Genomic DNA, 27,447 nt, shown 5'->3' on the forward strand with positions numbered 1-27,447 from the left:
TGTTGACATTGAGACACAGAATGCGTTCCCAGGACGACAGAAAAAGTGGCCCACAAACGTGCTTTTGGCCTCAAATTGCGCACCATTAGCTACCCGGTGGGCACCTGTTTCGTCCCGCTAACGTCGCCCTCTCTCATGTCAGACAGCGGGACATCAGGACGACCCCGAGGCCGTTCACCGGCAACCCAACACCGCCACGCGCCACGGGTAGGCTCTGCCTAGCCCGGCCCCGGTCCTGGCCCCGCTGCCCATACCTAGCCCCTCTTCGGCATGCGCTGGCTTTTGATGGTCAACAACACAAGTCCTCACGATCCCCTCGTCACGAGGTAGACAGAACCAAGGCCAGTGACCAGGTTGGAATGTGAACCCAGGACAGAGTTCAAGCCTAATTTCTTTTCCCTTTTATTTCGGCGGGGCAAAAGTGCGCCGTAACAGTATCGCCGCATCAATTCCAGTTCGAAATCCCCGTAGAAAGGAGTTGGATATTGGACATAAATTGGGATGACAGGCCTGGTTAACCGCAAAGCAACGGGAAAATAATTGGAAATAATGGAGAATGATGCTTTCCACTACATTGACCCAGTATTGATATAACAGAATACGAATACGGCCATTCCAAGACACCGAACTTTAAAATTTCAACCCCGAACACTTGTAATTCAGACTAAAGCTATGAGATTTAAGAATCTTTGCTGTATACCTGGGCTGTTCGACGCATAACTGATTGGTTACTTGTGAAGGAAGTATACCGCAACTTGCCACAGAGATCTCAGCGATGTAATATATGAAATGTTAAATCGTTACTTTTATCGAAAACACCCAACTTCAACACCAGAGAGAATGGCTTACAAAGTAAAAGGAAGAAAGAATGACAACGTCACAGATGTAAGGAAGTCAGCATGCGCATGTAATAAGATTATTGAAAAGGAAGCAGACTTAATTATTTTAGCGGTGCTCGACATCTCTCAAAAGCAAGTTCCCGTGAGTGCGTTAAGTAACAACCTGTCCGCCCGCCACGTGCAGCACACCGTACAGGAACCGGCCACCTTCAAAAACAAGAGGCGAGCCACTCTGGCAGGCGGGCCGCGGTAGCGGGGAACGGGGCAGGTAGGGTTACCCGCCCGCAGTCAGTTTCACACGGTGCGCCAGGGCCTGGACCGCATCGGGGGCCCGGGCTGTGACAACCTGGGACGGCACGCCGGCACCCGGGAACTTCCCCTCCATTCACCTGCTGGCCGGCGCAGTGCTCGCCCATTATTCGCACGGGCCGCCGCCAAATGGTGTCCCCCCCTTCCCCACCCCCTGACTCCCCAACTTTCTTGCCTGCGAATTGTCTGGCTCATATGAAAAGTGGTTCGCTTGCATCTCGGCATCTGTCCGATACCGTGTCGGCGGCTCCTTAATTCGAAATTAATTAATCCGGTGTATGCCTAAGTTAATAAGATTCTCCGTCGCGGAGAACAGTCTGTCTCGAGAAAGCGAAAAGGAATTTTGTCACTTTAAAAAAAAAAAGTGTTCTGTGGTAAATCAAACATGTTTGATTTAATCAGACACTTTTGCTGTTTCAGATATCTGGAAACATTCACAGCAAAATATTGCCGCTCCATGTGATGAGGGGATTGTCTAACTACGTTTGAGAAATTCAACATGAAAGCCACAACTGTTCTTGACGGAATACACTTCCTTCTTTGGACCTTGAATAAATCATTTCACCAGCGCGCGGTGATAAAAGCGGCTTGTGAGCATTAATTTGACGCATCAGTGTGAACTGCAAAATTTCGAGCAGGTCTGTTGTCATTTGAGAATTCACAGGTGAAGATACGAGACTTAATGTCGTCGCTATCAGGGGGAGCTCCTCGCCACAATTTGCGCAGGGTGCATGCCTTGGCGTTCCAAACAAGAGATTACCCGCCACGATCCCCACGCGAAACATGGCGCGATAGTGTGCGCCGAATATCATAGGGGAATATCTGGAGTGCAGTGGGAAATCTTATGAAACATCTCCGGCTCCGTCTCTCGGCGCAAGTGGCAAGTTGGAGAGGACGGGGAAAAGAGAAAAAAAAGGGGGTAACGACCGCGCGCGGCGCGTCCGAGCAATCGGTCGAGCTGTCTCTCATCGACTGACCGTGAACTATTACTTGATGCCCCGCTAAGGTGAATGAACGCGCCCGCTGTAACCCCCCCCCCCCGCCGATTCCGACACCGTACGACCCGGGACGAAGATGGCAACACGTCTTAATTCCTGGGGATCACTGCCGATCAGCGGCGAAAGATGTACTTTCAATTTTTTTTTTTTATTTTGAGACACAAGGTTTGAGATCGTGTTTCAAGAGGTTCTGTTTACAATCACGAACGACAATCAGCTTCGAACGCTGGTGGAAAAAAAAATGCCGGCATTTGACACGAGCATCCAAATTGCGGCCGATGCCGCTGTGTTCAGCTGGTGTTAGATAAACTAGCGCAGTTTACAGGTGACTCTGTTTGTCCCTAGAGGGTGTTGTGTAAACATGTCAATAAGAGAGCGCCCTCTTTTGACTTTCCTCCTGAGAAAGCCCCACGACACTAATAGTTGTTGTTTCCAGGCTAATTTTCCATATTTAACCGTGCAAACCTTGCAACAAAATCTGGTTAATTTCCTGACATTCTTTTTAAACAAATCAGAGAGATTTCACACACCCACCTTCTTTAAGGCAAACTTGACGAAAAGGGAGAAAAGTCAATATTTTGGCTTTTGGATAGCAAAACAGTCAGAGAGAAAAAAAATACAACAGAACGTATAGAGAGAAAAAATAGGAAAAACATTTGCCGAGGCGAACATCACACCGACTTCATTCCAATGCCCTCTGAACTCTCGTTCGAGTTCAAGACGCCCTCCCGCGTCGGCGCAGGTGTCACTGCCGGTTACTGACCGAGATGCGGGCGCATTCTTGATACCAGTCGTTTCTCCATTCTTATATTTAGCAATTTGAGGAATTAGCGAACACAAACACGATAGGGCCGCTCAGAGCTCGACGTGTCACGTCGCAACAGGAGGTGTCTTCTTGGTCACTTGATGCGACATTCTCTTTCCAGGGAGGAAATAATCGATTCATTTTTTTTCAAAACCCTTGGTTCCCAAAATGCGCAAGTGGTATTCACACTGAAAGATCTTCTTGTCGCCGTTTGACATAATCAAGCGTCCAGAAATGAATTTTCCCAAAGTGTGTTGCATAACCTTTGAAATTTGTGGACTTCTTTTTTTTCACACGGACTGTTGCAACATTCGTATATAGGTCAAGCAGGATCCCAAGTACGTGTGACCTATCGCGACCGTCAGTTCAAAGGAAAGGATTTTGCCAACTTTCACTTGGGAGGCAACGGTTTTAGTTTCATTACATTTTTGAAGCCCCGTCCATCACAATCGCCACAAATAGAATGTTCTGCAGTGCTGTAAGCTTCACCACTTTGAGCCTTGAGATACTCTATGGTTGTTTGCTGTGGTACCTTGGAGACTAAACCAGACTCTAAAATTGGACACTGTTGTTCAAGTCAAGCCTAGTTTTCATAGCATGAAATTACTTGAAAAAAAGTCGTCAGGTTTTGGACATTCAGTAAAATGTTCTCAACTTTAGAATGTACCTCGATTGTGTGGACGCTTTGGCCGACGTTTGACCAGTTTCTCGGCTTATTTTGTAGGTTCTCAAGTCATTCATCAAATTTGTCTGTTCGCATTGACTCGGGAGTATTCTCGTCAACGACGAATAGTATAAACATTGAGATTGCGCCCCATGGAAAAGTAGCAGCGGGGCTACAGTTGAAGAGATCGAGTCAGATGTTGTGATATGACACACGTACCCCCTCGCGCTGTCTGTCGGCGCTTCCTAACCTCCCAAACCAGACGGGTGCAAGACTGTCGGAACATTAAGTCCAATATCGGAACCGGGCTGTGTTATCTAATTAGGACTTCGGGATCGACCAAATTAACGAGAATTTTGTCCGAGACTGACCGGCCTACTTTGGCGTGTAGTGCCGGGTCGAAACAGGTCTTTTGCGGGGGTGAGGTATTTTGCCCCAAAGATCCAGAGGAGCGCACAGTTTTGTGTTAGAATGGTAGAGTATAAGCAAAACTAAAGTAGAAGCAAATCCCAGTTCAATATTGGGACGAAAAGTATAAATGGAGTTCCGTTTTTGTTTAGCTCGCAATTTTGACATACGGTGTTGGCGGTTCCACTGTTTTCTTCGTAAGAAACGTTCTTTATAATATACGATCGCCCATTATTGACTCGTAACAGTTCTTGAAGACTATAGATGCAAAACTGAAGCTTGGACTATAGCACTAAAATCTTTTAACAAATCAATTTTGACGGTTTGATACGAGCATTTCTCGACCCGATTTTCGAAGAGATTGGGGTGTGAAGTTCGATGGTGACACCGGACACTGCAATATTGAGAAACACGATGATTCCCTTGCATTCCTGCAATGTGGCCTCTTACCATTTAGCGATGAACCAAGAAGGCGTTTGTGTGCGACACTGAGAGTCAAAATGGCGTCATTGCGACTACGTCATCATTACATCAGCCACCAACACCTCCCCATACTCCTAATCCTCCTCATGACAATCCTCCTCATCATCGTCCAACACCTTCTTTTCTGGTCCGTCAACTCCGTGGTCATTTTCTGGGCCTTTTTGTGTATTTAACGTGTGTGGTCTGCTGGACGCGTTAACACTTGGTAGGAACACCTCCACGATAGCATGGTGGTGGCGAACGCTTGACAAGCGTCAAGGCCGAAGTGTGGTGTGTATTAGTCACGCATGCTTTCCGCCAACGCACACGTATACAACCACACTTCCCTCCGTTACAAGTCATCGCCGATATAAATCAATCGACAAGTATTTTCAGCGAGAAAAATGGTGAGATTCCGTCTTCCAACCTCCTCCCCAGGTTTAGCCCTCGGTCTCAACTTCGTGCCATTACACCTCCGTTTACTGCCCATTTGTCAACAGTACTGTATCACAGTTTTTGTGTTTTCCTTTCCTAAACAGTTTAACCCTTGAAATGATCCTCTGAACGGGAATGTAACTGTAGTCTGTACTGTCATGATCAAGCATTGAATTTGAAGGAGTACAGCCTCTCAACCCGGGTTGAACTCAACCCTGGGCGAACCCATGACCGTCCTGGGTTGAAATTGAGATTTTTCAACCTCACGTTCAACCCGTTGTTATTTCACACTTGTTTCTTCACTTTCTTCACAATTGACTTCACTTGCTTCATCCTGAAGCCCTGATTTGTGGCACCAATTTTGGTGCTAAAGCCAAGATACAGACAACTGAGAAGCCATCTGTTTAGGTGCATTGTTTTATGAAGATCTGACAAATCAGGAATTGACTAATTGTCCGAGAAGAGGGTTAACGGTTTAACAGGTTGGGCCAATCTAATTAGGTCACACATTGGCTGCCAGACATGCCGAGGTCGACTGTTCAGCGATTTAGCCTGACCCCGCGGGTCCGGGGTCGAGAGTTGAAGGGTCAACACGGTACAGCTGGCTCGTGTTCTTTGCTGGCCTGTGACCGTGAGAGGGGGGACCTGTTGCGTGAGCCACTCTCGCGCTAATTAGTCAGCAAAGACGACGGGTTGTTTCTCAGAAGAGGCGTCTGGATAACATTGCTTTGAAGGACACCCGCACGGAGCCAATTTATCTTGTTATCCCGTGTGATCTACGGCCCTCTTTATGTCCGAATAGCAGGCAAGTGATCTGCTCCATCACCAAGTGTACCTGCCGTTGTTCTCTGTCATTAAGTAGTTTCCGATCTCGTCGATTTGAAGGTACGGGATCAGCTGCACGAGCCTTGGACTTTTGGTGCTCATTTCCACAGGGAGAGCTTGACACTGGAGGCGGGCCTTTCAAAATTCCGAACTAGTACGTTGCGGAGTTATGCAGGTACTCAGCTTCGCAATCCTGGTTACTTTTTTCGCTTTGAAGCTTGATTAACAGAATTAACTTCGGCTCTTCTCGTCTAAGCCAGTTTTCAATATTATTAGAGAGCAGTATTGAGTTATGCACCCGCAGTGTGTACATGTGCATGCATTTTATTGCTAGTCTCACTGATATGCGGTGTTGGCCTGTTAGATTTGAGTGCTTGGCCGATTACTCAGAAAGTAGCCGTCCCCTCCTTAACATTCAACGTAAAGTGGAGAACACAACCAGCTTGCTGGACCATAATTACAATCATTATGGCCCTTAAGTTGTCTCCTGCTTGAGTCAATAGTTGTCCCCTTCACGGCCTAATCCTTACAGCTTTGTCCCCCCTTTCTGTCCCCTCGGAATGCTCCCTGAATACCCCCGCTCAGTTCCCATATTTCTGATGAGGTACACCAGGGGATTTAGCCCAGTCCCCTCCCCGGCCATGGACCGCCCACCGAGCCGACAAGAGGCCGGGGTACCTGGGCGATGATAACCTCATCCCTCGCATTACAACTTCGGAACAAAAGACCGACAAGTTCCCCGATCAATACGGTCCACTTGTTCGCCTCCACCCCGGCGTAATGTTACTCACTTTGTCCTGCTGGGCTGTCTTTCTTGTGCTCACGAGAGGGGCACCTTCTTTTACCAGTTTATGCCTAATCTTTCTATCACAGAACCACTTTAGTTGGAGGGAGAGCAAAAGAGGAAAGTTAAACTCTTTGGGGGGGAGGTCTTTTGCTCATTTCTGAAGGCATGACAATTGGATGAAATGGTTGTTGTTACTGCTTCTGAACTCGTGGCTGTCGTTAATGATGCAAATAATTTGATCATACCTTGTCAGAGTCGAAGTCGTGAAGAGTTTCCTCCGCCGGTTTTGCAAGGAACTCCCAGAGAGAGAGAAAAAAAACACCCAAGGAGATAACACACGATAAACACGGTTGACTTGCTTATTGGAAGTGCAAATAAACATAACTGAGGCGCGGGTAGGGGTGGCGGTACGCTCCGAAGCCAGTAAAATCTGTTGCACGCTTGCCACGGTCTGGAAAGTTTGGACGGAAGGGTCAAGACAGACGTTAAAAGCCGCGTGAGCTTTGTCCGCGTGTTGTCTGTTCGACCAGAATAAACACGGCAACTCAAGCCGTAGCTCGAGAAACACTGAGAACGGAGCGACGTTTTGAATGAGATTGCAATGAAACATTTCAACTGCACAGTTGTCTGGAATTCTCGACAAAATTCGATGATATTCGGCTTACGTTGACGGGAAGATTTAGTTTACAGATTTGTCTGCACATTTACAAAAGTTAAACAGCCCAGTGGGTCTGGACTCAAGGAGGTCTTTTGATACAACTTGTGGTTCGAAACGCACGTTAATGTCGGCCCATACCACATGACCAGCTGTGGAAATGGTTTCCCCACCGACAAGGGTCGATGGGGTGTCTCACTGTAGAATACGGGCCGTTCATCGCCGTACACCAACCGGGCACCGCTTGCGTCGTCATGCATGGACCCGGGGTGTCGCCACGCCATGGACAGATCACAGATTCAGGGCCTGTGCACCTCCCGCTAGACGACCTACTGAACAAATCTCTTCCATTTGTCGGTTGCGCTGACAAGTTTATTGCCAATTTGCTGAGGCGTTTTTTCTGCCAAAGGAAAAAAAAAGAGAAAGAGAGAGACAGAGAACCACTTGGGAACAATTCGGCTTCAGTTTGGGCTAGAGGTGTTCGAAGATGGGCCGGTAATTTATGATCTGTCAAACGAGACAGATTGCTGGTTGTTTGGAGACACAGCAGGAGCACACCAAATCTGTGCTGGGAAACCCAAGCCTTTTGTGTCTAGGAACGGAATATTCTCACCTCGGGAAAGGGGGTGAATATGAGCAAATAACTAATGGACAATAATGCAATTATGCTTTATATTCAGCCAAAAAATTCTCAACCTATCTCAAGTTCCAACTCTCAGTACTTTCGAACCACAGTCAGAATGCAGCTGGGGGAAAATACAGACGGCAACTTTCACGAAATGCAAACAAGTGCCCCCAGGTCTTCTCATAATTTGCAAAAGGTAACTTTTTTGTGGTCATTGCTGGGTTTTCTGGAGAAGATAGAAAAATACCTTTCGGATACTTTTTATCATGTAAGGGTAAGTACATGTACGCGTACAACCGTAAGGCTTTTACTCCAGCCTAACGCGCGTAGCACATCGCTTCTCGATCGGCTGGATGATGCGATATCGTCTGCTTCCCGGAATGTGCCGGTCGCACGATCCGAAATTCCCTCCTCTCTCAGTTACATACCAGGTCTCCGTGAGGTCCGCTAGGCGGGGGACCGGGCGCTCCTTCACCCTTCATTAGCTCCGCGTCTGCCGGCCGGGTCGACTTAATCACGGTGTTATCTAATAGTTAATTCCAGCCCTTGGCTCGGTCAGGTCCACAAAACAAGCGAGAAAAAACAAACCGGTGCTCTACCGGTCCCGTAATTAGGACCAGGGCCCTGGATTGTTATTCTTGATGTTATCTGGTTGGGATCAAATGTCTCTGCTCGCCAGGGGAGTAAACATCGAAGGAAACCAACTGATTAAGTAATTAAACAATGAATAACCATATCGATTAATTAACATATCAAATGTCAGGACCAGCTGCGGAATTTCGATGTCTGTCAATTGTTTTTTCCCGTCACTGCGACGCAGTTTTCACTCACTTTTCTCTTGTAAACTGCTATTTGATAAAATTAGGCAAGGCTGAATAATAAGTTGTATTTTCGAAGTGCGCCGGCGCAAACCGACGGACACATGTCGGACTATGAAACTGTGGGTCAGTTTCTTCAATAAACCTGCCTTTTGGTCCATCACACTTGTCATTTTTCCCCGGAAAGAAGTGAGTCACAATTAAGAGAGTGACGTCAGCGATCATCGCTGCTGATTTTTATCACAAGTTTAGCGCCCTCAGCGTTTTCATTTTGCAGTCACTCTGAGTCACGACTCGTATAATATTATGCCTGATGACTGAAATCGTTTTTACCCGTGTTTATCTTAAGAGCAAGGAAGAGATGAATATTTTAAAAATTTTGATATCCAAGCTTAACGATTACACCGCACATAGCTTCTGTCAAAGGTATATACCCAAAGTCCACGACGGAAAACAGAGACAGAAGAGACTATTGTTGGATAAGCAAGAACGAATATTCCTGCCGGGAGAACCCTGAACCATGTTGAGACAAACTCAACTGTGTATTTTCGGCTTTAAAGTTAAAGGGAAATCAGAGTTTGTGCACGAGTTCAACCATCAAGAAATGGCTTTCTGTCATTGTTTTTGCATATACATGAAAATGATGTGATAACGTGCCCGAGTTCGTGCGCTTCGGGTTTACTCTGATCTGTGTTCGTTCATCACAAACCGAGATGAACGTACCAAAAGTAAATGAAGTAAACCAAACTAAAAGGCTATGTTTAAACAAAGTGGGGGTATTTGCTTCCGTTTTATTTAAAAATAATCATGACTTCTTTCTGGCAGTTACCCACAGTGCAGTATTCGAAGGTCGATGGTCAAAAGCCCAATTCCTTTAAAAAGTCTCGAGGACTTTCTTGTATTCGGTTATAGCATTATAGAGTCCACGGTGTAAGTTGTGGTCTCACCGATTTCGCAAGTAAATGAGAACAAGGTATCAAACCTGAGCCGAACGGAGATCCGGGGAACGATCAGCCCCCACGTCTCCTCCCATCTCCTGAATATGCATGAACAGCCCAAACTGGCAGTTCATTGATTCGCCAGTGAGTGCCCCGACATATGACAGCCGGCGCGCATAATTACACACACATGGCTGCATAACACTGCCCCGATAGGCAAAAACCCACCAATCGCCGCCTCCGACTGATTTGGAAATGATGTACTGCGTACGACACTCACTTAATTAAAATGTGTCTGTAGCGTCATTCATGCTCGGTTTGCCTGGGAGTGCCACCGGCACACACTACTGTGTGTTAGAGAGTGGGCTGGACTTTCGCGTGAGTAAACGAGGGGACCTTGCTCTGTCCGCCTGCAGTTACGGCCAAGCATAACACGACCGGCATGCACAACACTCTATAGTGTCAACCACACTACACGGTCGACTCCACATTGTTACGCGTCTACAACACAAAAGGACCAGGATTCAACTCTCGAGTGTTCCCGAGGTGCCAGGGGTTTTTTTCTCTCCTTTTTTGTCTTCTTGTTCATCTCTGGTTGACCTGCTGCCCGGAGGCTGATCACCGTACTTTACACCTTAGCACCCCGTCTGCTCTGCCTCGTTGGTACCGGTGCAAGAGGGCCAGAGCCCCCACGCCCGGCGCTCCTCGCAACACGCACACGCGGGGTGCACCCGGGTGCTGGACACCCGGCTCCTCTTCGTTGGGAATTCCTTCATTTTTTTTTTTAGGTTTCAGCTCTGTCGCCTCGAATTAATGAGCAGGACGGTGTGGAGTGTGTTGACCTAGTGTCGCAGTGACTGCTAACCGCCGGCGTGGTCCACAGAAACTGGAGGAGTATAGTCCGGAGCCTACACTCAAGAGCGACAAACGTCGCTGTCGTGCATTCTAAATGGCGCAGGTGAGAGAAATGACAGGTTAGGCTGTTATCTATTACCGTGCGGACCGCTGTAGGCTTGACAGGCACGTACGGGGGAATGTGTCGGGGAAGGCGGCGCACACTGGTTGTGTCTCCCCGCTGGGATTGCCCCGTGGATGGGTCGCTCGTCTTCCGACCCCCATTCAGAATGAAGACAGCAGTTCTGGGGAGGTTTTTTTTCCCTTCCGCTCATCTTCTTTGGAGCTTTGGGCTCGGCTGGCCGAGCTCGAGCGCACGTCACATGCAGCCAGAGGCGATGTGTCTATACGCGGCTACTGCATTCCGAAAACGTCTACAACATCATTATTATGTACCGTGACTCCCTGGAATTTTGCCATAAAACCATGATAAACTAGTTTGTTTGAGCCTAACAGCTGTGCACCTCGGAGACGGAACGAGTTTTCAATTTCCCTCTAAACCCCGATGTTATAATTGTGTAATTTGTGCATGTTGTGGTCGACGATTGCAACGGTCGTGGATTCAACAAGTCGTCTGATAATGTCAGAAGAAATTCCTGTCCATGTTCGGAGTGATCGGCCCCTATGTGTTTGAACCGATTCGGTGTCAAATCACATTCTTTACTGCTGCGTAGTCCTGATTGTGTTTATTTCTCATAACTACCAGGCACCGCCATGACCGTGTTGTTTCGGGTTCTTACCAAGCGATTGATGATATGCGCATGTAAAGACAGGGATAGACCGTGAGCCGTGACGGTCGCCCGGTCGCGTTGCCGTAGGCCTTCTCCGCTCGTGTTTTGTAAACCGCCGTTTAACACCCCTAGCGCAAAACCATACTCCGTGAAATACACAATCTCCCTGTGCCCTTGATTGTCCCCTGCGTGCGTAATTCTGTTGGTAGCATGTGAGTGTGAATTACAACACTCAGGCAAAGTTCTAATCTATTTCTTTCTCTATTTTCCCCCCACACCCCCTCTCTGCTGATCCACAGGAGCGGTCTGATCTGCTATCCAGCCACCGACCAGGCTTCAGTGCCGCCTCGGTCGGGGCCACATCGTCCTTCTCCCCGGCCACGCGTCTGTCACACACGCCGACCGCCACGGACTTCCAGCCGCCCTACTTCCCGCCGCCCTACAACATTCCCCAGCCCCAGTCCCAGCTGGATTTTCACCACCCCCACGTCAATACGGACCCCTACGCCCACCTCAACCCCATCCACCCGCAGGCCCAGCACCAGTACATGCACCCCCAGCAGCGGTCGCAGCACATGCTGCGCTCGGGCCGCGACGACACGGACCACTTGAACCTGCACCACCCCGGCATGCAGCTTCCGCCCAGTCGTGACTATTCCGGGGTACGGCGGCCCGATGTCTTGGTCCACGGCGGGCCCCACGGACTCGGCCCTGAGCAGACGGACCTCGCAATGTTGCACCATCCTAGTGGATTGCACGGAGTGGACGACACAACGGTAAGATAACAAACATCTCACATTTTCCCCCCTTTCACCTCCATGGCCATCTGTCCACATTATATCTCCAACTCCCCCAGATAACCCCGTAGTCTTAAATGAGTAGCAGAGTAGAATATTTTATGGAAATTTACAAGTTCTCACTCAAGACAGAAAGAGTATTGTTAATGATGCACGGAAAAATCAGTAGGCAGTTGAATTGAAGAAGTCAGACGGGCCATGTTTTGGGATACGACAAGTAAAGAAAATTGACATTTGCTCCACTATTACTAGCAACCTTCAAATTATCCTTCAATCTGAAGGCATTTTCAGGCAAAACCATCAAGATTTTCGGGGCTTACATGGATCGAAGTATCTAATGCTAAGGTCGCCCTGGTTGTTACCTCAGGCATGCCTCAAGCAATGCTAATGCTCATGTAACAAGCGCGCATGGAACTGACTAACGCGGGCATAATGCGAAGTCCCGGCAAAGCATTCATGTCAAAATTTGAGGTCAAGGGTTGCGATGACCCCAATGCTTGCCCCCCCCCAATAATCTCAACAATTGTTCTGATGTCTGGAAAAGCAATCACTGACGTGCAACTCTTCGGCAATCGGCAACCGGCCCGTGGCAGGTATTAATGTATGGATTGCAGGCTACACCTGGCTGATTAATAATTCCCCCCACCTTTGTCTTGGCAGCGAAGGGTCAGAGTTTAAGTCGACGCTCAAAAATCTAATCCTTGGAGACCACTTATTTCAAGTCATCGCAGATAAGCGGCATGGAGGCATCGGTGTACCATTGGATTGCACTGCAAAAAAAAGGGAACATGTCTATATCTCGTTCCAAACTCTGTACAGCCCTAAATTACCCCTTTTTTTGAAGACGAAAGTTTAAGTTACAGCTCTCCATAGTATTGCTCATAATACTGTGACCTTTATGACCTATATTTAAAGTTACTATTTTTGTGCCACTCACACGGCATCAGCGTGGCATTTTGCTTCCTTCACAAATTTGTATATAGACTGGAGCCACCCCTTTTGTGTGTTCTTTCTCGTGTTATTGTAATTCCATGGACGTCAAACCCAGATTGGACCAAGTTGTCTTATTACCCTGCTAGATTGCCGTGCTGGATACATGCTGCACTGCCCTGTGTCTAAGACTAGCTGGCGCAGCGGCAGTGATGCGGAATTCTGTTCTTGCACTAAATCTGAATTCACACAGAAACGCTGGCTTGACACTATCTTCCCGTCTAGTGGAGCCACGTTTGCGCGCACCGCCAATTTCCCTGTGCCGCTGTTCGTTTATGCATTATGAAGTCAAATCGGGGAAAATGGGACAGGCCTGAAACAGTAAGAGAGAGACAGAGAGAGAGACAGAAGAGAGTAAAGCGGTTGTCACTTATCGCACCACTGCATTTCTTCCCCCTCGGCTTGCCGCTAACGGGTAACCCGTGGCCGCAAATCGTGTTACAAATTTCCTGCTTGAGTTCGAAGCGCTAGGGCTACAGCGCACGACCGGCCCTGTCCTTGCCCCGGCCCGGGTCGGCCTGGCACGGTGTGCGTGCGCCCTGCAAAAGCCTAAATAGGGTGCAACTTCTGCAAAGCGAGAGAGAGACAGACAGAGAGGGTTACTAGTAAGTGCGTCGCACTAACTGCGCTTTATGCCAACCGTACGTTTCCCATTGCACGGTTCATCGGTTAGCCGATCACGACACGCCGACCGAGTCGTGATGTACACCATCGGCCATGCATACACGGGCCCGGGCTCCCTCGCGCATATCAGCATATTTGGCCAAACAAGTCCTCTCGACTGCGTCAAACCACAACACCGGCCAACAATGCCCCTCGTATTTTAATGACAAAAAAATCTCCACAAAGTCAAGTACAAAGAAAGCCATCCTTGAATGTTTTGGTTGATCATAGATTTATGATTACATTTAGTTCATGGTGTAGGCAGAACAATAACATCATTTTTAACCCCAGGGCTTCGTTTTATTCTTTGTCATGGATTGTATGTAATAGTGCCCAAATTTAAATCGCTACTGTCATTTAAATGACGCACAATAAGTTTGTGTGTTTTGAATTACGACCGTCAGTTTCCTAATGTGAACATCAATGGAAATTCTTATGATTTCTTTATCCTAGACGTTTAACAGTTTTATTTACATACAGGTGTCCAACCACAGTTCTTCGCATTTTTTTTTCGTCTTCGATATTTTTCCGAGTGTACGGTACTTGGTTCAGTTGAGATTGAAGATCGGGTTTTGTCGCCATTTCTCCTATAATTAAGGCGTCTGTTTGTGCTGGGTCTTTGGTAACAAGCAGCGAAAACTTAAGGTGCCGTCAATTTGCGACAAGAAGCCCTACTTCGAAACGCGCCTACGTATTTGATGATGCGAGTCCTGGCCTGTACCTTCGATGTGTTTCTTATCCATTATTTCACCTTGAAGGAACCCGAAATCGTATAAAAGGGAAATCAACAAAGATTAGTCAATTTTTTTTCGCTTGAAACGCCCATGAACTAAAAAAAACCCTGCTAAGAATCAAAGATGTTGCGTGAGAGTATTAAGTAATAATGGTAAACATGGTCCTGTGTGAATAGGTGAGGGGATAAGATGTCACCAGGTTCCCTCCACTGCGTATAGTCGCCTCGCTAGATCGTGTCCGGCCCATCAACTCCAGAAGTTGTCTCCCATTTTGTGAGGTCCCGATGACCTCGTGCTGTCAATTCCACCGCTCGCCGCATTCTCAATAGCGATCTCCCAGCTCGTCACAAACGTGTTTTACAAAAGAGGGCAAAATTCTTCAGATACGCGCCGGATGACCTCAAAATAGTTCGCCAACAAAGACATCCGGGAATGAAATTTCGCCCGCTTTTGTTGGGGATTTCCTGAACTGTTTAAACTCATTTTTCAGTCTACTCAAGCAAACCCCCTTCTGTAGAACTGAGCCCAACCCACAGAACAAAACCGTTCACGGATCCACAGTGGCAATCTCTTCAGAGAGCGCGCGAGAGCCATATTTTATCCCTGTCAGACGACCACACATCGATTGCGGAAAAAAAAATGGTTGTTGGTCCTCGGTCGCAGTAATGGCGCGAGATCTATCATCGCAGTCTTTAATCTTACCAACTTCACTCGGGGCTGCTTAGGGATCGTTCCAGTCTTGTCGTGCTACTCAAAGCATTGAGAAAAAAAATGAAGGATTGCTTCATGTGAGGATTGCAACTCGACAATGCTGGTTAGGAGGGCAGACTGACATCCGGATAAGATAATGACTCGCCTTTTTGAAGCATAATTGAAATGTCACATGCAGAAAGTTTGACTAAAATCAAGCCCTGGCAGTGATGAACTGGCTCCACTTCATCCATTCAGAAATCCTGCTAAATTTTTCCCATTTTATGACAATGCTCCCCTGAATTTTGGGCTGATAAGTGTACCCGTGCTAGACCAAAGGCCTTTTGAATGAGTACAAAACTGCTCCCTGGTTGTGTGTTTCCGATGCAACCGTATAGTGGGACATCGTTGCCGTCGGACAAATCCTCTGCTGTGTTTTCCGCTTTTAGGTCGTCGCTATTTTGTCAATTTCCTGTGGTTCGTTAATCCACTGAGCGAACTGGCGCATGGATTCAAGTGTCTAAGGTTCGACCATATTGATGCCAACGGGTGACCCCATGATATCCCCCCCCAAAAAAATTTACCATTAATGCAAAATTTAAAAAGAAAATTCCGAAGAAGAAATACAAAAACGATCGACATGACAAATTAAATTCTGATCTTGTGGCACGTTTCGATTCTGTTTTGTAAAAGTAGAAACAAAAAAAAAAAAAAAAAACAGACAAACAATACACGCCTCAGCCTAGAATTCTTTTACAGGCACTTTCGTTTCTTCAGTCTTGGCGTTTCTGACGTCCCATACTCAGTGATTATGAATTCGAAATATGCACCGACACTCCGCGGAGTGTCAATAGCGTAATGTTTGCTACCGAATTATTTCCTTGTATCCGCCGAAGGAATGTTTCCGGAGTAATGGTGTCAAGCGGTGCCGTCTCTGTGTCGCAGTGCCTGCATCGCGGTGCAACACGGGACTGTCCGATCGCGGAGGAGGAACTGGAAAAGTCCTCCGTTCTCACAGCTACCTGTCAGGTAGTTTCAACAAGTCCTGATCCTGCGGGTCACATCTTAAATTCTTGAAATCGTCTTCCTCTGAAAATCTGTGAGGGCATCAGGCAAACAGCACGTTTTCGTGCATTCGTCGTGACTTAAAATACCTTCAAAATAATGTAAGTTGTGCGTGTATCAGAAAGGGAAAGATCTGCACGTAGTTTGTGAAATTAAATAATCAGATCTGATTTGATCTGACGCGGAGACCGAGATTTTGATTGAGAAAAAAAAATCCCTGGAATAGAAAGAAATGCTATGCCGTGGGCCTAAATGTGAATTACTATGTACATTTAAGGGCGGTTAATTGAGAAAGAGATCGGGTCTTTCTGGGTTAATGCAACTACACATTAATTGCAATTGGTTTTACTGTGACGTTGCGACAGAAAGTATATCACGCAGGTCCCTGTCGTGTGCTTATAATCGAATAACAGGTGTAACGCATATCACGCAAATTGCACAGAGGCCGAGCGGCTATGTAAACAGACACAAAAAAAACCACATGATCATTACCAGACAGTATCGAATAGAAATGTGTCAACAAATACACGAGAGGGATAAGTTGCAGTTAAACTTCATTTCGGACGGGGCTTCAAATTCATTACCCGCGTGTTTGCACATCATGAATTTATTTGCGGAATTAGATCGTGATAAATATAAAGGCTGTGGGGGGGGGGAGACAGGTGGGAAGGGTGAATCAAGGATGCGCGTACGGCACATTGTACATTTGCGTAATGGGGACTGAACATTACAAAGCGAGATTTCCGGTGCAACCATTTCTGGGGATCTCTCAGCCTCTCCTTGATTTTTAAGATGTATCACCGGGGTGAAATCAGATCCAGGCGGGGGCTCTATCATCGGGTTCGGCTGGCGGAGGGGAAGAGGCAGAACCTAACCTCTTTCCAGAGCTCTCGCACCACCTTTTCTTTTTTTTTGGGGGGGGGGGCTGTCTCTCTTCCCTCCCTGCACTCGCCCCAAACCTCTCGTCTGGCTTCACGCCCGCTTGAGAATGACGGGAGGGATAGTTCCGGTGTGACGAACCCCGGTGCTAGTACTCGCGGCGGTGTCTGTGCGTGTGTGTCGTCTGTAGCGTCGATGAGGGAGCTGGCGCGTGATCAGCCGAGACACTGTTTTTTCGCCTTGCCGTGTGATGGCAGGACCCCACCGTGCCGTGGAAATATCCGTGGAGTGAATCCGAGTTCATTGCAACCGAGGGGTTTAACTGGCACACCACTCACTTTGGGGGGATTGTAATGCTACGCTTACTTAGACCCAACTTATATTAAAATGAGATGAATCATTCAATTACCGAGCAGCGTATTTTTTTGTGATTTTAGAAATGACTGTCATTCTGTGATACAAATCGCGTGTTAAATTGTCCTTAATACCTCTGACTCCTGATAATATAGGCCTGATAAAATGCGATGATTTAAATAAATGCATCTATAAACACTTCCCCGTTGACAAAGTGCTGACCTTGAATAATGTTTACTTAGGCAGTGTCCTAATGAAAGTCTATCTCTTGAGGATTTCCACTGCGTCGGACTAAGTATACACAGAAGCTGTCAACGTATCCAATTATGATAAAATGTAAGACAGGAATAGTACTGTGGTCTCAGTCGCAGTGATTTCATCTTTTGTTGGGGGTGGGGCAGCAAACGAATGCACTGTAAGTCTTTTCCTTTTCATTACTTAGCATGTTTATTTTTACTCCTATTTTGTGGCTCGTTTCGCTCAGTCAGTGGACCTACAATTAAAAGATTTCTCTGCAGTGCCAACCCACGTCACTATGTGATCTAGAATTATAGGCATTTCGTCGCGGGCACCCCCGTAAATCTACTAATCCTTCAAAATTACAAATTCGATTTCAATAGCCCACCTATCAAAATGAAATGCATAACCGAATCTCGCAATGCCTCCAAATGACATTAGGCCCGAGAGATGATAATTCGTGCCGGCTTGATTATCGGGGCCGCGGACGGTGAAAAACACAACGTCACTTTTTATTAGTGACGCCATATGTTTTACCCGGGGAATCCTCTTTTTTTTTCATTTAATCGCGACCTTTCACCGCGAACAGCGGTGAATAACGCGGGGGGGAATCGCCGGCACGAACCAGGCGACACGACGAGGCATTCTCTACCTGAACCGGCAGACGGTGGGCGCCATCTTTGTTGACGGTGTGAGGCCTGTATTTTTCAGCCTGGAATAACCCTGTCCAATGTTATCTGAATTGAAACGAGGAGCCTGGTTGGTCGTTAAATGGAGCATCGCGTGGAATGAAAAAATAAAAATCCTTCTATTTGTGGCAACAAAAACCAGTCAACAGAGCAGGGCTCGGTTCAGACTACGGGGTACTGTCAGGCGTAAGGTGAAAGGTCGGAGTTGGATGTCAAGACCGAGCTGTGTTGTGAAGTCTTAGGTCACATCATGAATGCATTATAGCCAGTTTTGTTTGTTTATATGATTAGACATGGATGTCTTCAGTACCGAATGGCAGAGTAGAATCCCCTTGAGTAGACAAATATCGGTATATTGTCGGTCATGAGTTTAGGCATTCCAGACTGCACGTTTGTCGGAAAATATTTAATAAGTAAGACAACTTGTCCAGTGTGCTTAATTTCGTAGAGCATTCTGTCGATTTCATGCAAAGGCTGAACTTAACTGTTGTCGGTGTTGTTGCTGAAAGCTGCTTGACTCATTATAGTGGCTTGTTTGGAAGGTTGGGCGGGGTTGGCGAGGTGGAGATTTGTGGGCGTGCATTCTAAGAAATCAGGAACACAATTTACGAACAAATTTGTTCGCAAAAGGCGTCAGTCGTGGTCTCAACAGTCGCTGTTGTGCGGCGGAAAGTTCAATGGGCTGTTCAATCGTTGTACTGAGAAATATTGACCGAAGATCACGAAAGCTGTTCTTTCGGTAAGCGTTTCAGTCAATCAGTCAGATATATATATAGATTTTTGGGGGTGTTGCTTTAAAAGTTGAAGTGGAATTCGTGTTTTTAGTGTGATGCCGTCTGAAAAAGTTCCTAACCTACATGTATTAAAATGTCCATTTTCGAATTGATGGAGGCTTAGGATTAAATGTTCTTAAGGCGACAAATAATGACGGTGGTCTGTGTCATTCTAAACAAACTTACCAAACCGTAATGTCATAAGTATACTTCGTCGTTTTCCTTTTCATTTTTTTAAAAATGTGCTTTGTAAGAGGGAGCAAGTTGGAGTGGAACGTCAGGGGAAACGACTTGTCTAAAATGGAAGTTCTTTATTACCAACAATTCAAACACGATGCTTTAAATGAAGGAATGTCTTTTGTTAAACAGAAATATCGTCAGGAGGAGCTTAAACAACCGCGCTGAATTAGTGTCGCCTCCACTTCAGTTCAGTGGAAGTTGGACCTCGTCTCTCTCTCTTTTAGTCTGGACTGACCCCCTTATCAAAATGGCGACCGGCGTGTAGAAAGCCATTTGCATTAAACAAAAAAAAAATCAGCGTGACCATGGTTGCATAAAGAGAATCGCACCGCATCGAATCGGCTTCATTCATCTTCCCCTGTTCCCAAGACACCCTCCTCCGTTTTTCCCCCCTGTCATGTGTCACCTGTATCATTCATGCTTGTATTTTCAATTTCCGTGCTAGCTGTGTGGAGGCAATAGGGTGGTTTTGGCCAGGATTTGGCGCTGTATTCTGATTGCAAGCCAGCCCCATCCATCTTCGTTGCATGGCGTTGTCATTACCCATGGGTAGCTTCCTATTCTCCCCCCCCCCGCAGGAGCGCGGTCCATCTTCACCCCGAGCACCCCCCCCCCCACCGCCTGCCATCATGTCTCGTTGACAACGTCAGCATCAAGCTTGTAGATCGGACCTGTCTGCCGTTTTGTCGTTTCTCCTCTAAGTAGGTTGATAGTGTTTGTTCATTTCGTTACTTTGCCTGCTCGAGCCCCGGCCGCGGCTTCAGAAACGCGGGCACTGCACTTACGACTTTTTCGGGCGGGGCGGCTTTCCCGGCTTAACACGGTAGCACTGTCCACACTGCATGCAGCGCGTGCACGCGCGCTGCTCGCCCCTTGTGCGCGTCTGTTTACCAGGGTAAACACGCCGCCGTTCGAAGGGCCGGTTGGAGAGCGAGATTTGCCGCGGATTTAAGACGTGTATAAATATGTGGGCTGCAGTTTAACCTACATATCCAGGAGTGTATGTACAAGACGCTCAATTTACAAGAAGGTTTTACATGCCGTTTGCGGATGCAGCTCCAAAAATGTGCGGAAACCTGTTCGGTGTCTGTTAGTCTGCAGGGCACTTTTGTTCTCTCTGTGTGTGTATATATGTTGCGGCAATGCAGTTGTGTTTAATAGGAAAGGAACCAGACTTGTATCGATTTCATTGTCTGTGCTGTTTTTTTCCATTCCCTGCGGTTTGTTTCTGTCCCTCGTTCCTTTGACTAAAGGACAATTAAAGCCCGGTCTTGTACTAAGCTGTGCTTCTGTATTAATTTGAGACCTGAAAATGCCATTGGAATATCGACCCTCATGTAACATGTCTTTGGAAATATTTAAGGAAATTAAATACATTTGTACGGTCGTTGGGTGCACTTTTTTTTTTTTGCATAGGAGCAAACGAATAGGTACGGGTGAATTGGATGCCCTAGATCACGCTCACAATCTGTAGAAAAGTGCTTACAGTTGATATTTGGCCAACATTGGCCCCCCAAATCTCTCTGCTCTCTTGTGAAGAGGTCCTCCGAACGTTTGGTCGAATGTTTACCTGAGTCAAGCAGCTGATGGTTTGATTGCATGCGAAGTTAAAATCATTTCTCTCATACAGTCACAGCGTACTGAGTTGAAATGTCAAAGAATGATCCCTTAAGATGACTTAAGATGTCACAGCGGCTGAATCGTCAAACTGTTCCTAAAATATCCACACGTTTTTGACCCTATTTCACGCATACACATACAATGACGGGTCAGATTTCCTCCAGCGTATGAAAAGTCCTGTTCTTACCTACAGGACTCCCTTCTTATTTATTGCATTCCGCGTGGACGGAGCGGAGACGCGTGTTAGTCACTGCCGCAGCAAAACGACATTACACGGCCGGCAACCTGTGTAATGGCACGGTTCCGGACGGCTAGCCAAGTACGGCGCAGTGATCGTCAGAAATGGCCTAACTGCGCATCGAGTTTTGTCCGCCTAAGATGACGCTTGGGTTGTTTTGCAATACTCGGCCCTAAAAAACACCAGGCCCAGACGTAATTCAAGCTTAGCTCCAAGGCCATTTCTGTAACATTACGTTTAACAAGGTGTAGTTGAATTTTAAGTATTATAATTTCTGGACTGATCATTGTTCAGACCTCGCATTTCTAATTTCTAGCTTTACATTAAGAAAAATATGCCAGTGATTCACTGATTGTAGGAGGGTCATTGGTACGACCTTGATGACTTGCGTCTCTGCTGAAGGTGACACTGCACTTTGGTGTGTCAGACATGATGAAAACCATTTTGTCTGTTTTGGAAACTGTTACGTTTACAAATAAGGCATCGGAGAATTATCGAATGAATGCCGACCTAGGAGGAAATAACATAATTTGCCGACAATGGTTGTTGCTACGTAACCCAGCCCTAGTGTGAAATACCGGCTTGTATTTTGCTGCCGAGGTTTGGCGTGACCGGTTTTTCTTCTTGAGGTTAAGCCCGAGAATTTAGTTGGCCATGAAGTCCTAAGTGAACAGGATTGGCGGTCGGATTAGGGCCAGACCAGCAAATTCTTTGATCGCTGGAGAGGGCAATAGAAGTGGATAAACCCTCAGCTCCTTATCCGAAATTGCTTAAGCAGAGTATTGGGAAACAATGAGATAACATGGGGATCAGGCCAGCCGCTTGTAATGGTCTTGTGTCTGGGTGAATGGGGGCGATTATGGCGTGGCCTATGCCTCCCCTTCCTCGTGCGAAAGACTTCGCTGATTAGCTAGTTAACGAAGTTGTAAAACATCATCGATGATTTCCAAAGGTCCCCCCTCTCGGAATAAAAGGGGGGTACTCAGCGGCGATTATGTCAACTTCCTCGATGTTGAAAACGACCGCTAAGAGGTCATACAGTTGTGATGCCCGTTAACCAATTCGTACCGGACTCCTTTGACCAAAACCAAAACCAAAATGGTCTTAAGTCAGAGAGGCCCCAGCTTATCGGTGGGCGCGACTCGAGAATGTGCCATTCATCAGACGGTCAACTGGTTTCCTTCGCTCGGTTTTTTATCATTGTGCAGGCGCTGTTGGAGCTCGATGTTATTTTGAGAGTCGGGGGGGATAGGGGAAAGTGTACATAGCGGTAAGGGTCAGCTACACTTGCAATCGGATTTGGAGATGCTCGTCCTTATTCATGGCTCTGTTACTGTTTGCTATCGCCATGCCCAATGACACGGACCTCCGCCAGTGCAAATACCGGTGGAGTGAGGGCCTGCACCGCTCCGATGTCGGACTTGTTTTGTTGGCTTGCCTTGTGCGCCGGTGAATTGTTATACGAGAAAAATAACCATCCGAGGTGTTTACAGTGCGATGGTGATTAGGTTCTTGAAATCCTTTTAAAAGAACTTTTCTTACCGTGTCCATCTCCCAAGTAAAAAAAAGGTCTGGACACAATCCGGGGTGTTTCCAGTCAAACCGACCACGGAGACCGCCTTTTGTGTCGCCGTGATCCGTTCCATTAACGGGGGGGAAGGCCGCGGCCTTCTGGAGACCCCCCCCCAAAAAAAAGATTTCAGGGGTGTTGGGCCGAATCCTTTTACTCCCAGAACCCCCTTTAGACGCTAGCACCAACAAAGAACGCGGGTGAAAAGAATGCGAATCAAGTAGGCTTGAGTGGTAAGGGGCAATGGCGGCGAATTATATTGGAAAGTGGTGTGTCCGGGAGCTCTTACACAGTGCTCAGTAACAAGCCAAGGACTAGCAACTCAACTTACTTCTCTTCCCGAAAAATAAACCGTCCCTCCGTTTTTTCTTGTGGAGGCAATTACTTGCTGTCAAGGGGGGAAGTCAGAATTATTCACTTGAGGTTTTTGAATGCATTCGTAATAGTGACCGCGCCGTGCGCGGCGGCAATGAATAGCGATTCCATTTTCTCTTACTGGTATTCGTTTTGTTTGGCAATTTTTGTTTTCAAAATGGCAATCGAATCGTGATAACGGCCCGTGTTCTGTGCGTCCCAAAGTGGTTGTTTGTCTTGGTAAACACCAACACTCCCATTCGCTACATTTCGATACTCCGGTAAAGCCAAAGAGCTGTGACCGCACAAAACCCGCGGCTCAAGTCCCCCCAGGTTTTATCCAAGCCCCCTCTTGGTAAATTCAATCATTGTTCCAAGTCTGGCCCGAGGGCCCTCCGCCTGGGGCTACTCCCGATGTATGCTCAACGTTTTTGGTGTTTTTTGGGGTCCATTTCTCGGCATACCGAATATTACATATAGACACGGTGCGGCGGCACTCGACGCGGCTGCCAAGCTCACCGAACCTGCCTCGTTCACATACGCCGCTGGATTTTTTTCTTTGCGGTTCCTGACTTGCCAGAGCAAACACAAGGCAAGAAGAATCATCACCAGGCGAAAGCGCCTCTCAATCAAAGGAACCGGTCATCGGGGACTCCGGAGCAAGTTGACCGTGAATGACTGCCAGAGGAGAAGCCGGCTCCGTTGCTTTTCATTTCGTTGTTGTCGTAAATTCTCGGGGTAGAATCACCCTTCTTTGTCCAAAATAGAGGAGATTTGTGTGTGTGGCCATTCTTGGTCTTAGTTAATTTAGTAAACGCTTGTGAATCGCTTGGATCATTAGATCAATGGAGAGGGCTCGCTTTATAACACGTGAGGTGATTTTTTTAAGTGATTTTTTTTTCTTAATAAATAATAACCGACATGCTGTCCAATTGACAGGAGTGAAGCGTATGTGTGTGTGTGGGGGGGGGAAGGAATACTTGCGAAATGGTACAATCCAATCAGCAAATGATTCAGTGGTCGTGTGCTTGGTCTTCTCAAGTAAAGCCTTGTATGAAGTTGTCTACGCATTCCACTTCTGATGTGCAAACTGGTGTATCGGTCAAACATGGAGGAATAAAACCATAAGGTCGAACCAGGAGTTCTTTCTTAGGAAATTGCCCACAACGTCTGCATCTAGACTTAACTTAAGGCGTTGTAGATTATGCGTGAAAGTGCAAATCTGAAGTCTTCATTGATGTGTCTAGTGTCTTGCTCTTTGTCCATGGCGAAGCCTGAGCAGTGGGGCGGTAAAAAGACTGAGAAAAGAGCTGCATCGATTATGACCCTTCCATCTCCATTCTGTTGACGATCAGCGCCCGTCTTCAAGGCCCACATTGGCGGCCATCTTCGCAACAGTCGCCGCGTCATCACAGAGCGTCGGTGCAATTCTGTTCCCTTCGAACGCCAGCCCTGGCTGCCATGCGGAGATGGCGAAATACCAAGTCGTGTTGTTGCTTGCAGTGAGCCCTGGCAATTACCACCCTATGCCCGCTGCGTTCGAGATGGCCGGGGCGGCGGGGCGTTAACACAACAGAAACCAGACTCTTAAACCACACACGGGGGGCCTTCCAAAACAATACATCATCAGCAATCTTCAACTGGCGGTATATTCTTATCAGCTTTACTACGGTTTTTTTTCGTCTCCCGACTCACTGAAAGTCCAACTCGATGCTGAAACTCTATATAGCTCGTTTTATTTCCATTTTTCCTCCAATTTGGAAATTGTCACGGCCGGCCTTTGACCTCTGCGAGACGCCATATTGGTTTACAAGTATGCCAAGGTACCAGTGAATAATCGTGGCGACTGTCGCCCGTCCAATGACATTGTTAGCTGGTGCCCTGAGGGGGCTCAGCATGCATTGGTGTGAACCCACCGTTTTTATAATAACCACTTGTCTCGAGCAATCTGCGTAAATCTTCCAAACAACAGGGAGTTCTCTCATGGTGTATTTATGCGGAAACAGTCTGGGAACATTACGTACGAGGTAAAAGATTACGACTTCACATATTACACAAATCTGTTTTAACGTTTAAGTAGTGGTTTCAAGAGACGAGTCCTTGTTGTTCTTCCTTTTTTTTGGGAGTAACTAATCTCATCATTTCGGTCGTTACCATGGATGAAGTGTCATTAGAAAAGTCGGTGCCTTTATTCAGTGTCGTGATAAGCCGTTTTGGCAATCAATGGTTGGTCATTCTTGGCTCGTGATTGCACCCAGGTGTCCAGTCCATGTCGACCACTTCTGTCGCCGAGTCCCAACCGATCCACGCCGATGAGGATAATTAGGAGAGGTGGTGACGGGACACCTTGCTAATTGATTTGTCATAGAGGAGCAATTAAGACGATTTTGCGGTTGGCTCTGGCCAGGCGTCAAACCGCACACGGGCGCATCAAGGCAAGTCGATGAATGGCCGATATCGAGGGATTGTTCCTTTAGCACTCTACAGTACATCTCATTAAATCAGAACTGTCGGTGTCGTTCTTGGGAGAGGAACGGAATTGTTCCTTCACAGATACTTAATTGTTTTAATAATTAGTTAATAAGGTTAAGCTTAAAATGACAGTTGGCTAACAATCATAGTGATCGTAGTCGAGTGCAAAAAGTTGTGCGTGGATTATGATAGGCCAACACACAAATTATGTTCGCAACTTCTGGTAAATTAGGTTTAGGTTTGTAATCCTCGGGAAAAGCATTAACAAGAACAAAAAATAAACTAAACTAAAATGTGTACATTGCAAGGCATATACGGACGTAACAGCACACACTGACGCTATCTCACAAAGCAGTATACATTTCTTCAATTCTTTGTTTTTTTATCTGTTACTCTGGCAAAGTGGTAAGCAGATCTGAATGAAATGGGTTTAAAAGTTAAACTGCGAGCTTAGACAGTTTTTCAGTGTCATGCCATGCACTTCATTTTTTAAGGAATGATTTCTCATCTCTCGTGGTCTTTCGCAATTGCTACACACAAAGTCAGAGCCTGTCAAGATTGTAGCCAGGACAAACATTGCTAGTAGCCCAGTGCCCTCAAGCCACATCCTGTCTGTCCCTGAGTGACTGTTTCGAAAAGTAAAGGAGCACCGGTATCGAAAACAAACGGGAGTCGAGGCAAATACAAAGTCTCACATCGATACTGGTCAGACTTTTCGGTGTCGATTCAGAGGTCGAAATCTTTGGTACGACGAAGTGAGAAACTTGTACTTGGTCGCGGAAAGGAGTCATTTGTGACCTGCAGTTTCCAGTCTTTTGAAGAGGTTTTCCTTGGGAACGTCACCGGGCAGCAACAATAAAAAAAGCCCCTTTAAGACTTTACTGAGCCCAATTGCAAAATACGGAGGAAGAATTCACTCAGCGTGTAGATTGAGGCAATGTCCGCTGTGCGGGGAAGTGATGCAGGTCGACCACGGGGCCTAGACACGGCCAGTTCCTTCGGGCAGCTCGGATAATTTTTTTTTTGGCTTACTGCTAAATTTTCCTCCTATCCTGCCGAGCTTCAAAGCTCAAGTTTGAACAGGTTTACCCAAGTTCGGAGCTAAGATAAAAGTGGGACCATGGGTTTCAGCTCTGTTGCGGGTAGGCTCCCGTTCAATGTTCCAAGGTTTCCTGTAACATGTGTTTTAGATTACAATTTTTGTTTGAGTGTTTAAAGCGTGGTTGGAACGATTCGATTCTCGGTTCTTGCGATGGCTTCCAGACAGGCATATTTGAGGGCAGGAATCCCAAAGTGGCGATCGCGGAAGTTCATAGATGCTGAAAGTTGTAAGCCGTGGGGTTTTGCCCAATCGAAGAAGGGTAACACGTCTGATTCGGGACCGCATGCAGTTGAGTGTTGAGTTAAGAGGAACCAGATCACTTCCACATTCCCCTTTCTCGAGATGATTTTGCGTAGTATCTCTTACAAACCTTGATATGCCGGTCACCCCCGTTGCGTTCTTGCTGAAAATTGCTGCAGATTTGTCACCGTTAATTGGGGGTAATGTAAGATGTCATTCTCTGGGTTGTAGTGTCCACTTCCAGGTCCAGTTCCAATTTTGCAGGTGCAGTCCCCCCCTTCCCCTTCGCCTCGTCAGTCGTCGAGCTGATTTGAGTAAGAGAATTTCTCGACGTTGTGTAAAGATGATTAATAGTGGATAGTGCGTTCACCATTGACTAATGATAATTCTGCGCCGGGTCGAATCCGAGAGCTGCCCCCTCCTCTAAAAACAACACCGCAGGTCATCGACCGTTCGCTGGCTCGAGTTCGTCAGGTTTGCATTTTCATCTCGGACAACGAATGACAATGTGTCATGGGGGGCCCCGGTCACACGACTGCGATGCCTT

The 27,447-nt window shown here is 46.9% G+C and overlaps 1 protein-coding gene across 9 annotated transcripts in view; it reads left to right on the forward strand.

Annotated features, from left to right (window-relative positions):
• Positions 1-27,447, forward strand: part of LOC110978520 (transcription factor AP-2-epsilon-like) — a 163,558-nt gene that overhangs the window by 85,455 nt on the left and 50,656 nt on the right. For 4 of the 9 annotated variants that reach the window (XM_087148396.1, XM_087148395.1, XM_087148394.1 and 1 more), the window contains one exon: positions 11,493-11,969. In XM_087148396.1, coding sequence (XP_087004522.1) covers positions 11,493-11,969 — 477 coding nt within the window. Of the gene's footprint in view, positions 1-9,770; positions 10,527-10,555; positions 10,855-11,492; positions 11,970-27,447 lie in introns of those variants that run through there. The other 5 variants (XM_087148390.1, XM_087148391.1, XM_087148397.1 and 2 more) reach the window with 4 other exon arrangements.

Source organism: Acanthaster planci, linkage group LG18, assembly GCF_054643075.1.
Source record: "Acanthaster planci isolate LZ-2023a linkage group LG18, COTS_SCS, whole genome shotgun sequence".
Lineage (NCBI taxonomy): Eukaryota > Metazoa > Echinodermata > Asteroidea > Valvatida > Acanthasteridae > Acanthaster > Acanthaster planci.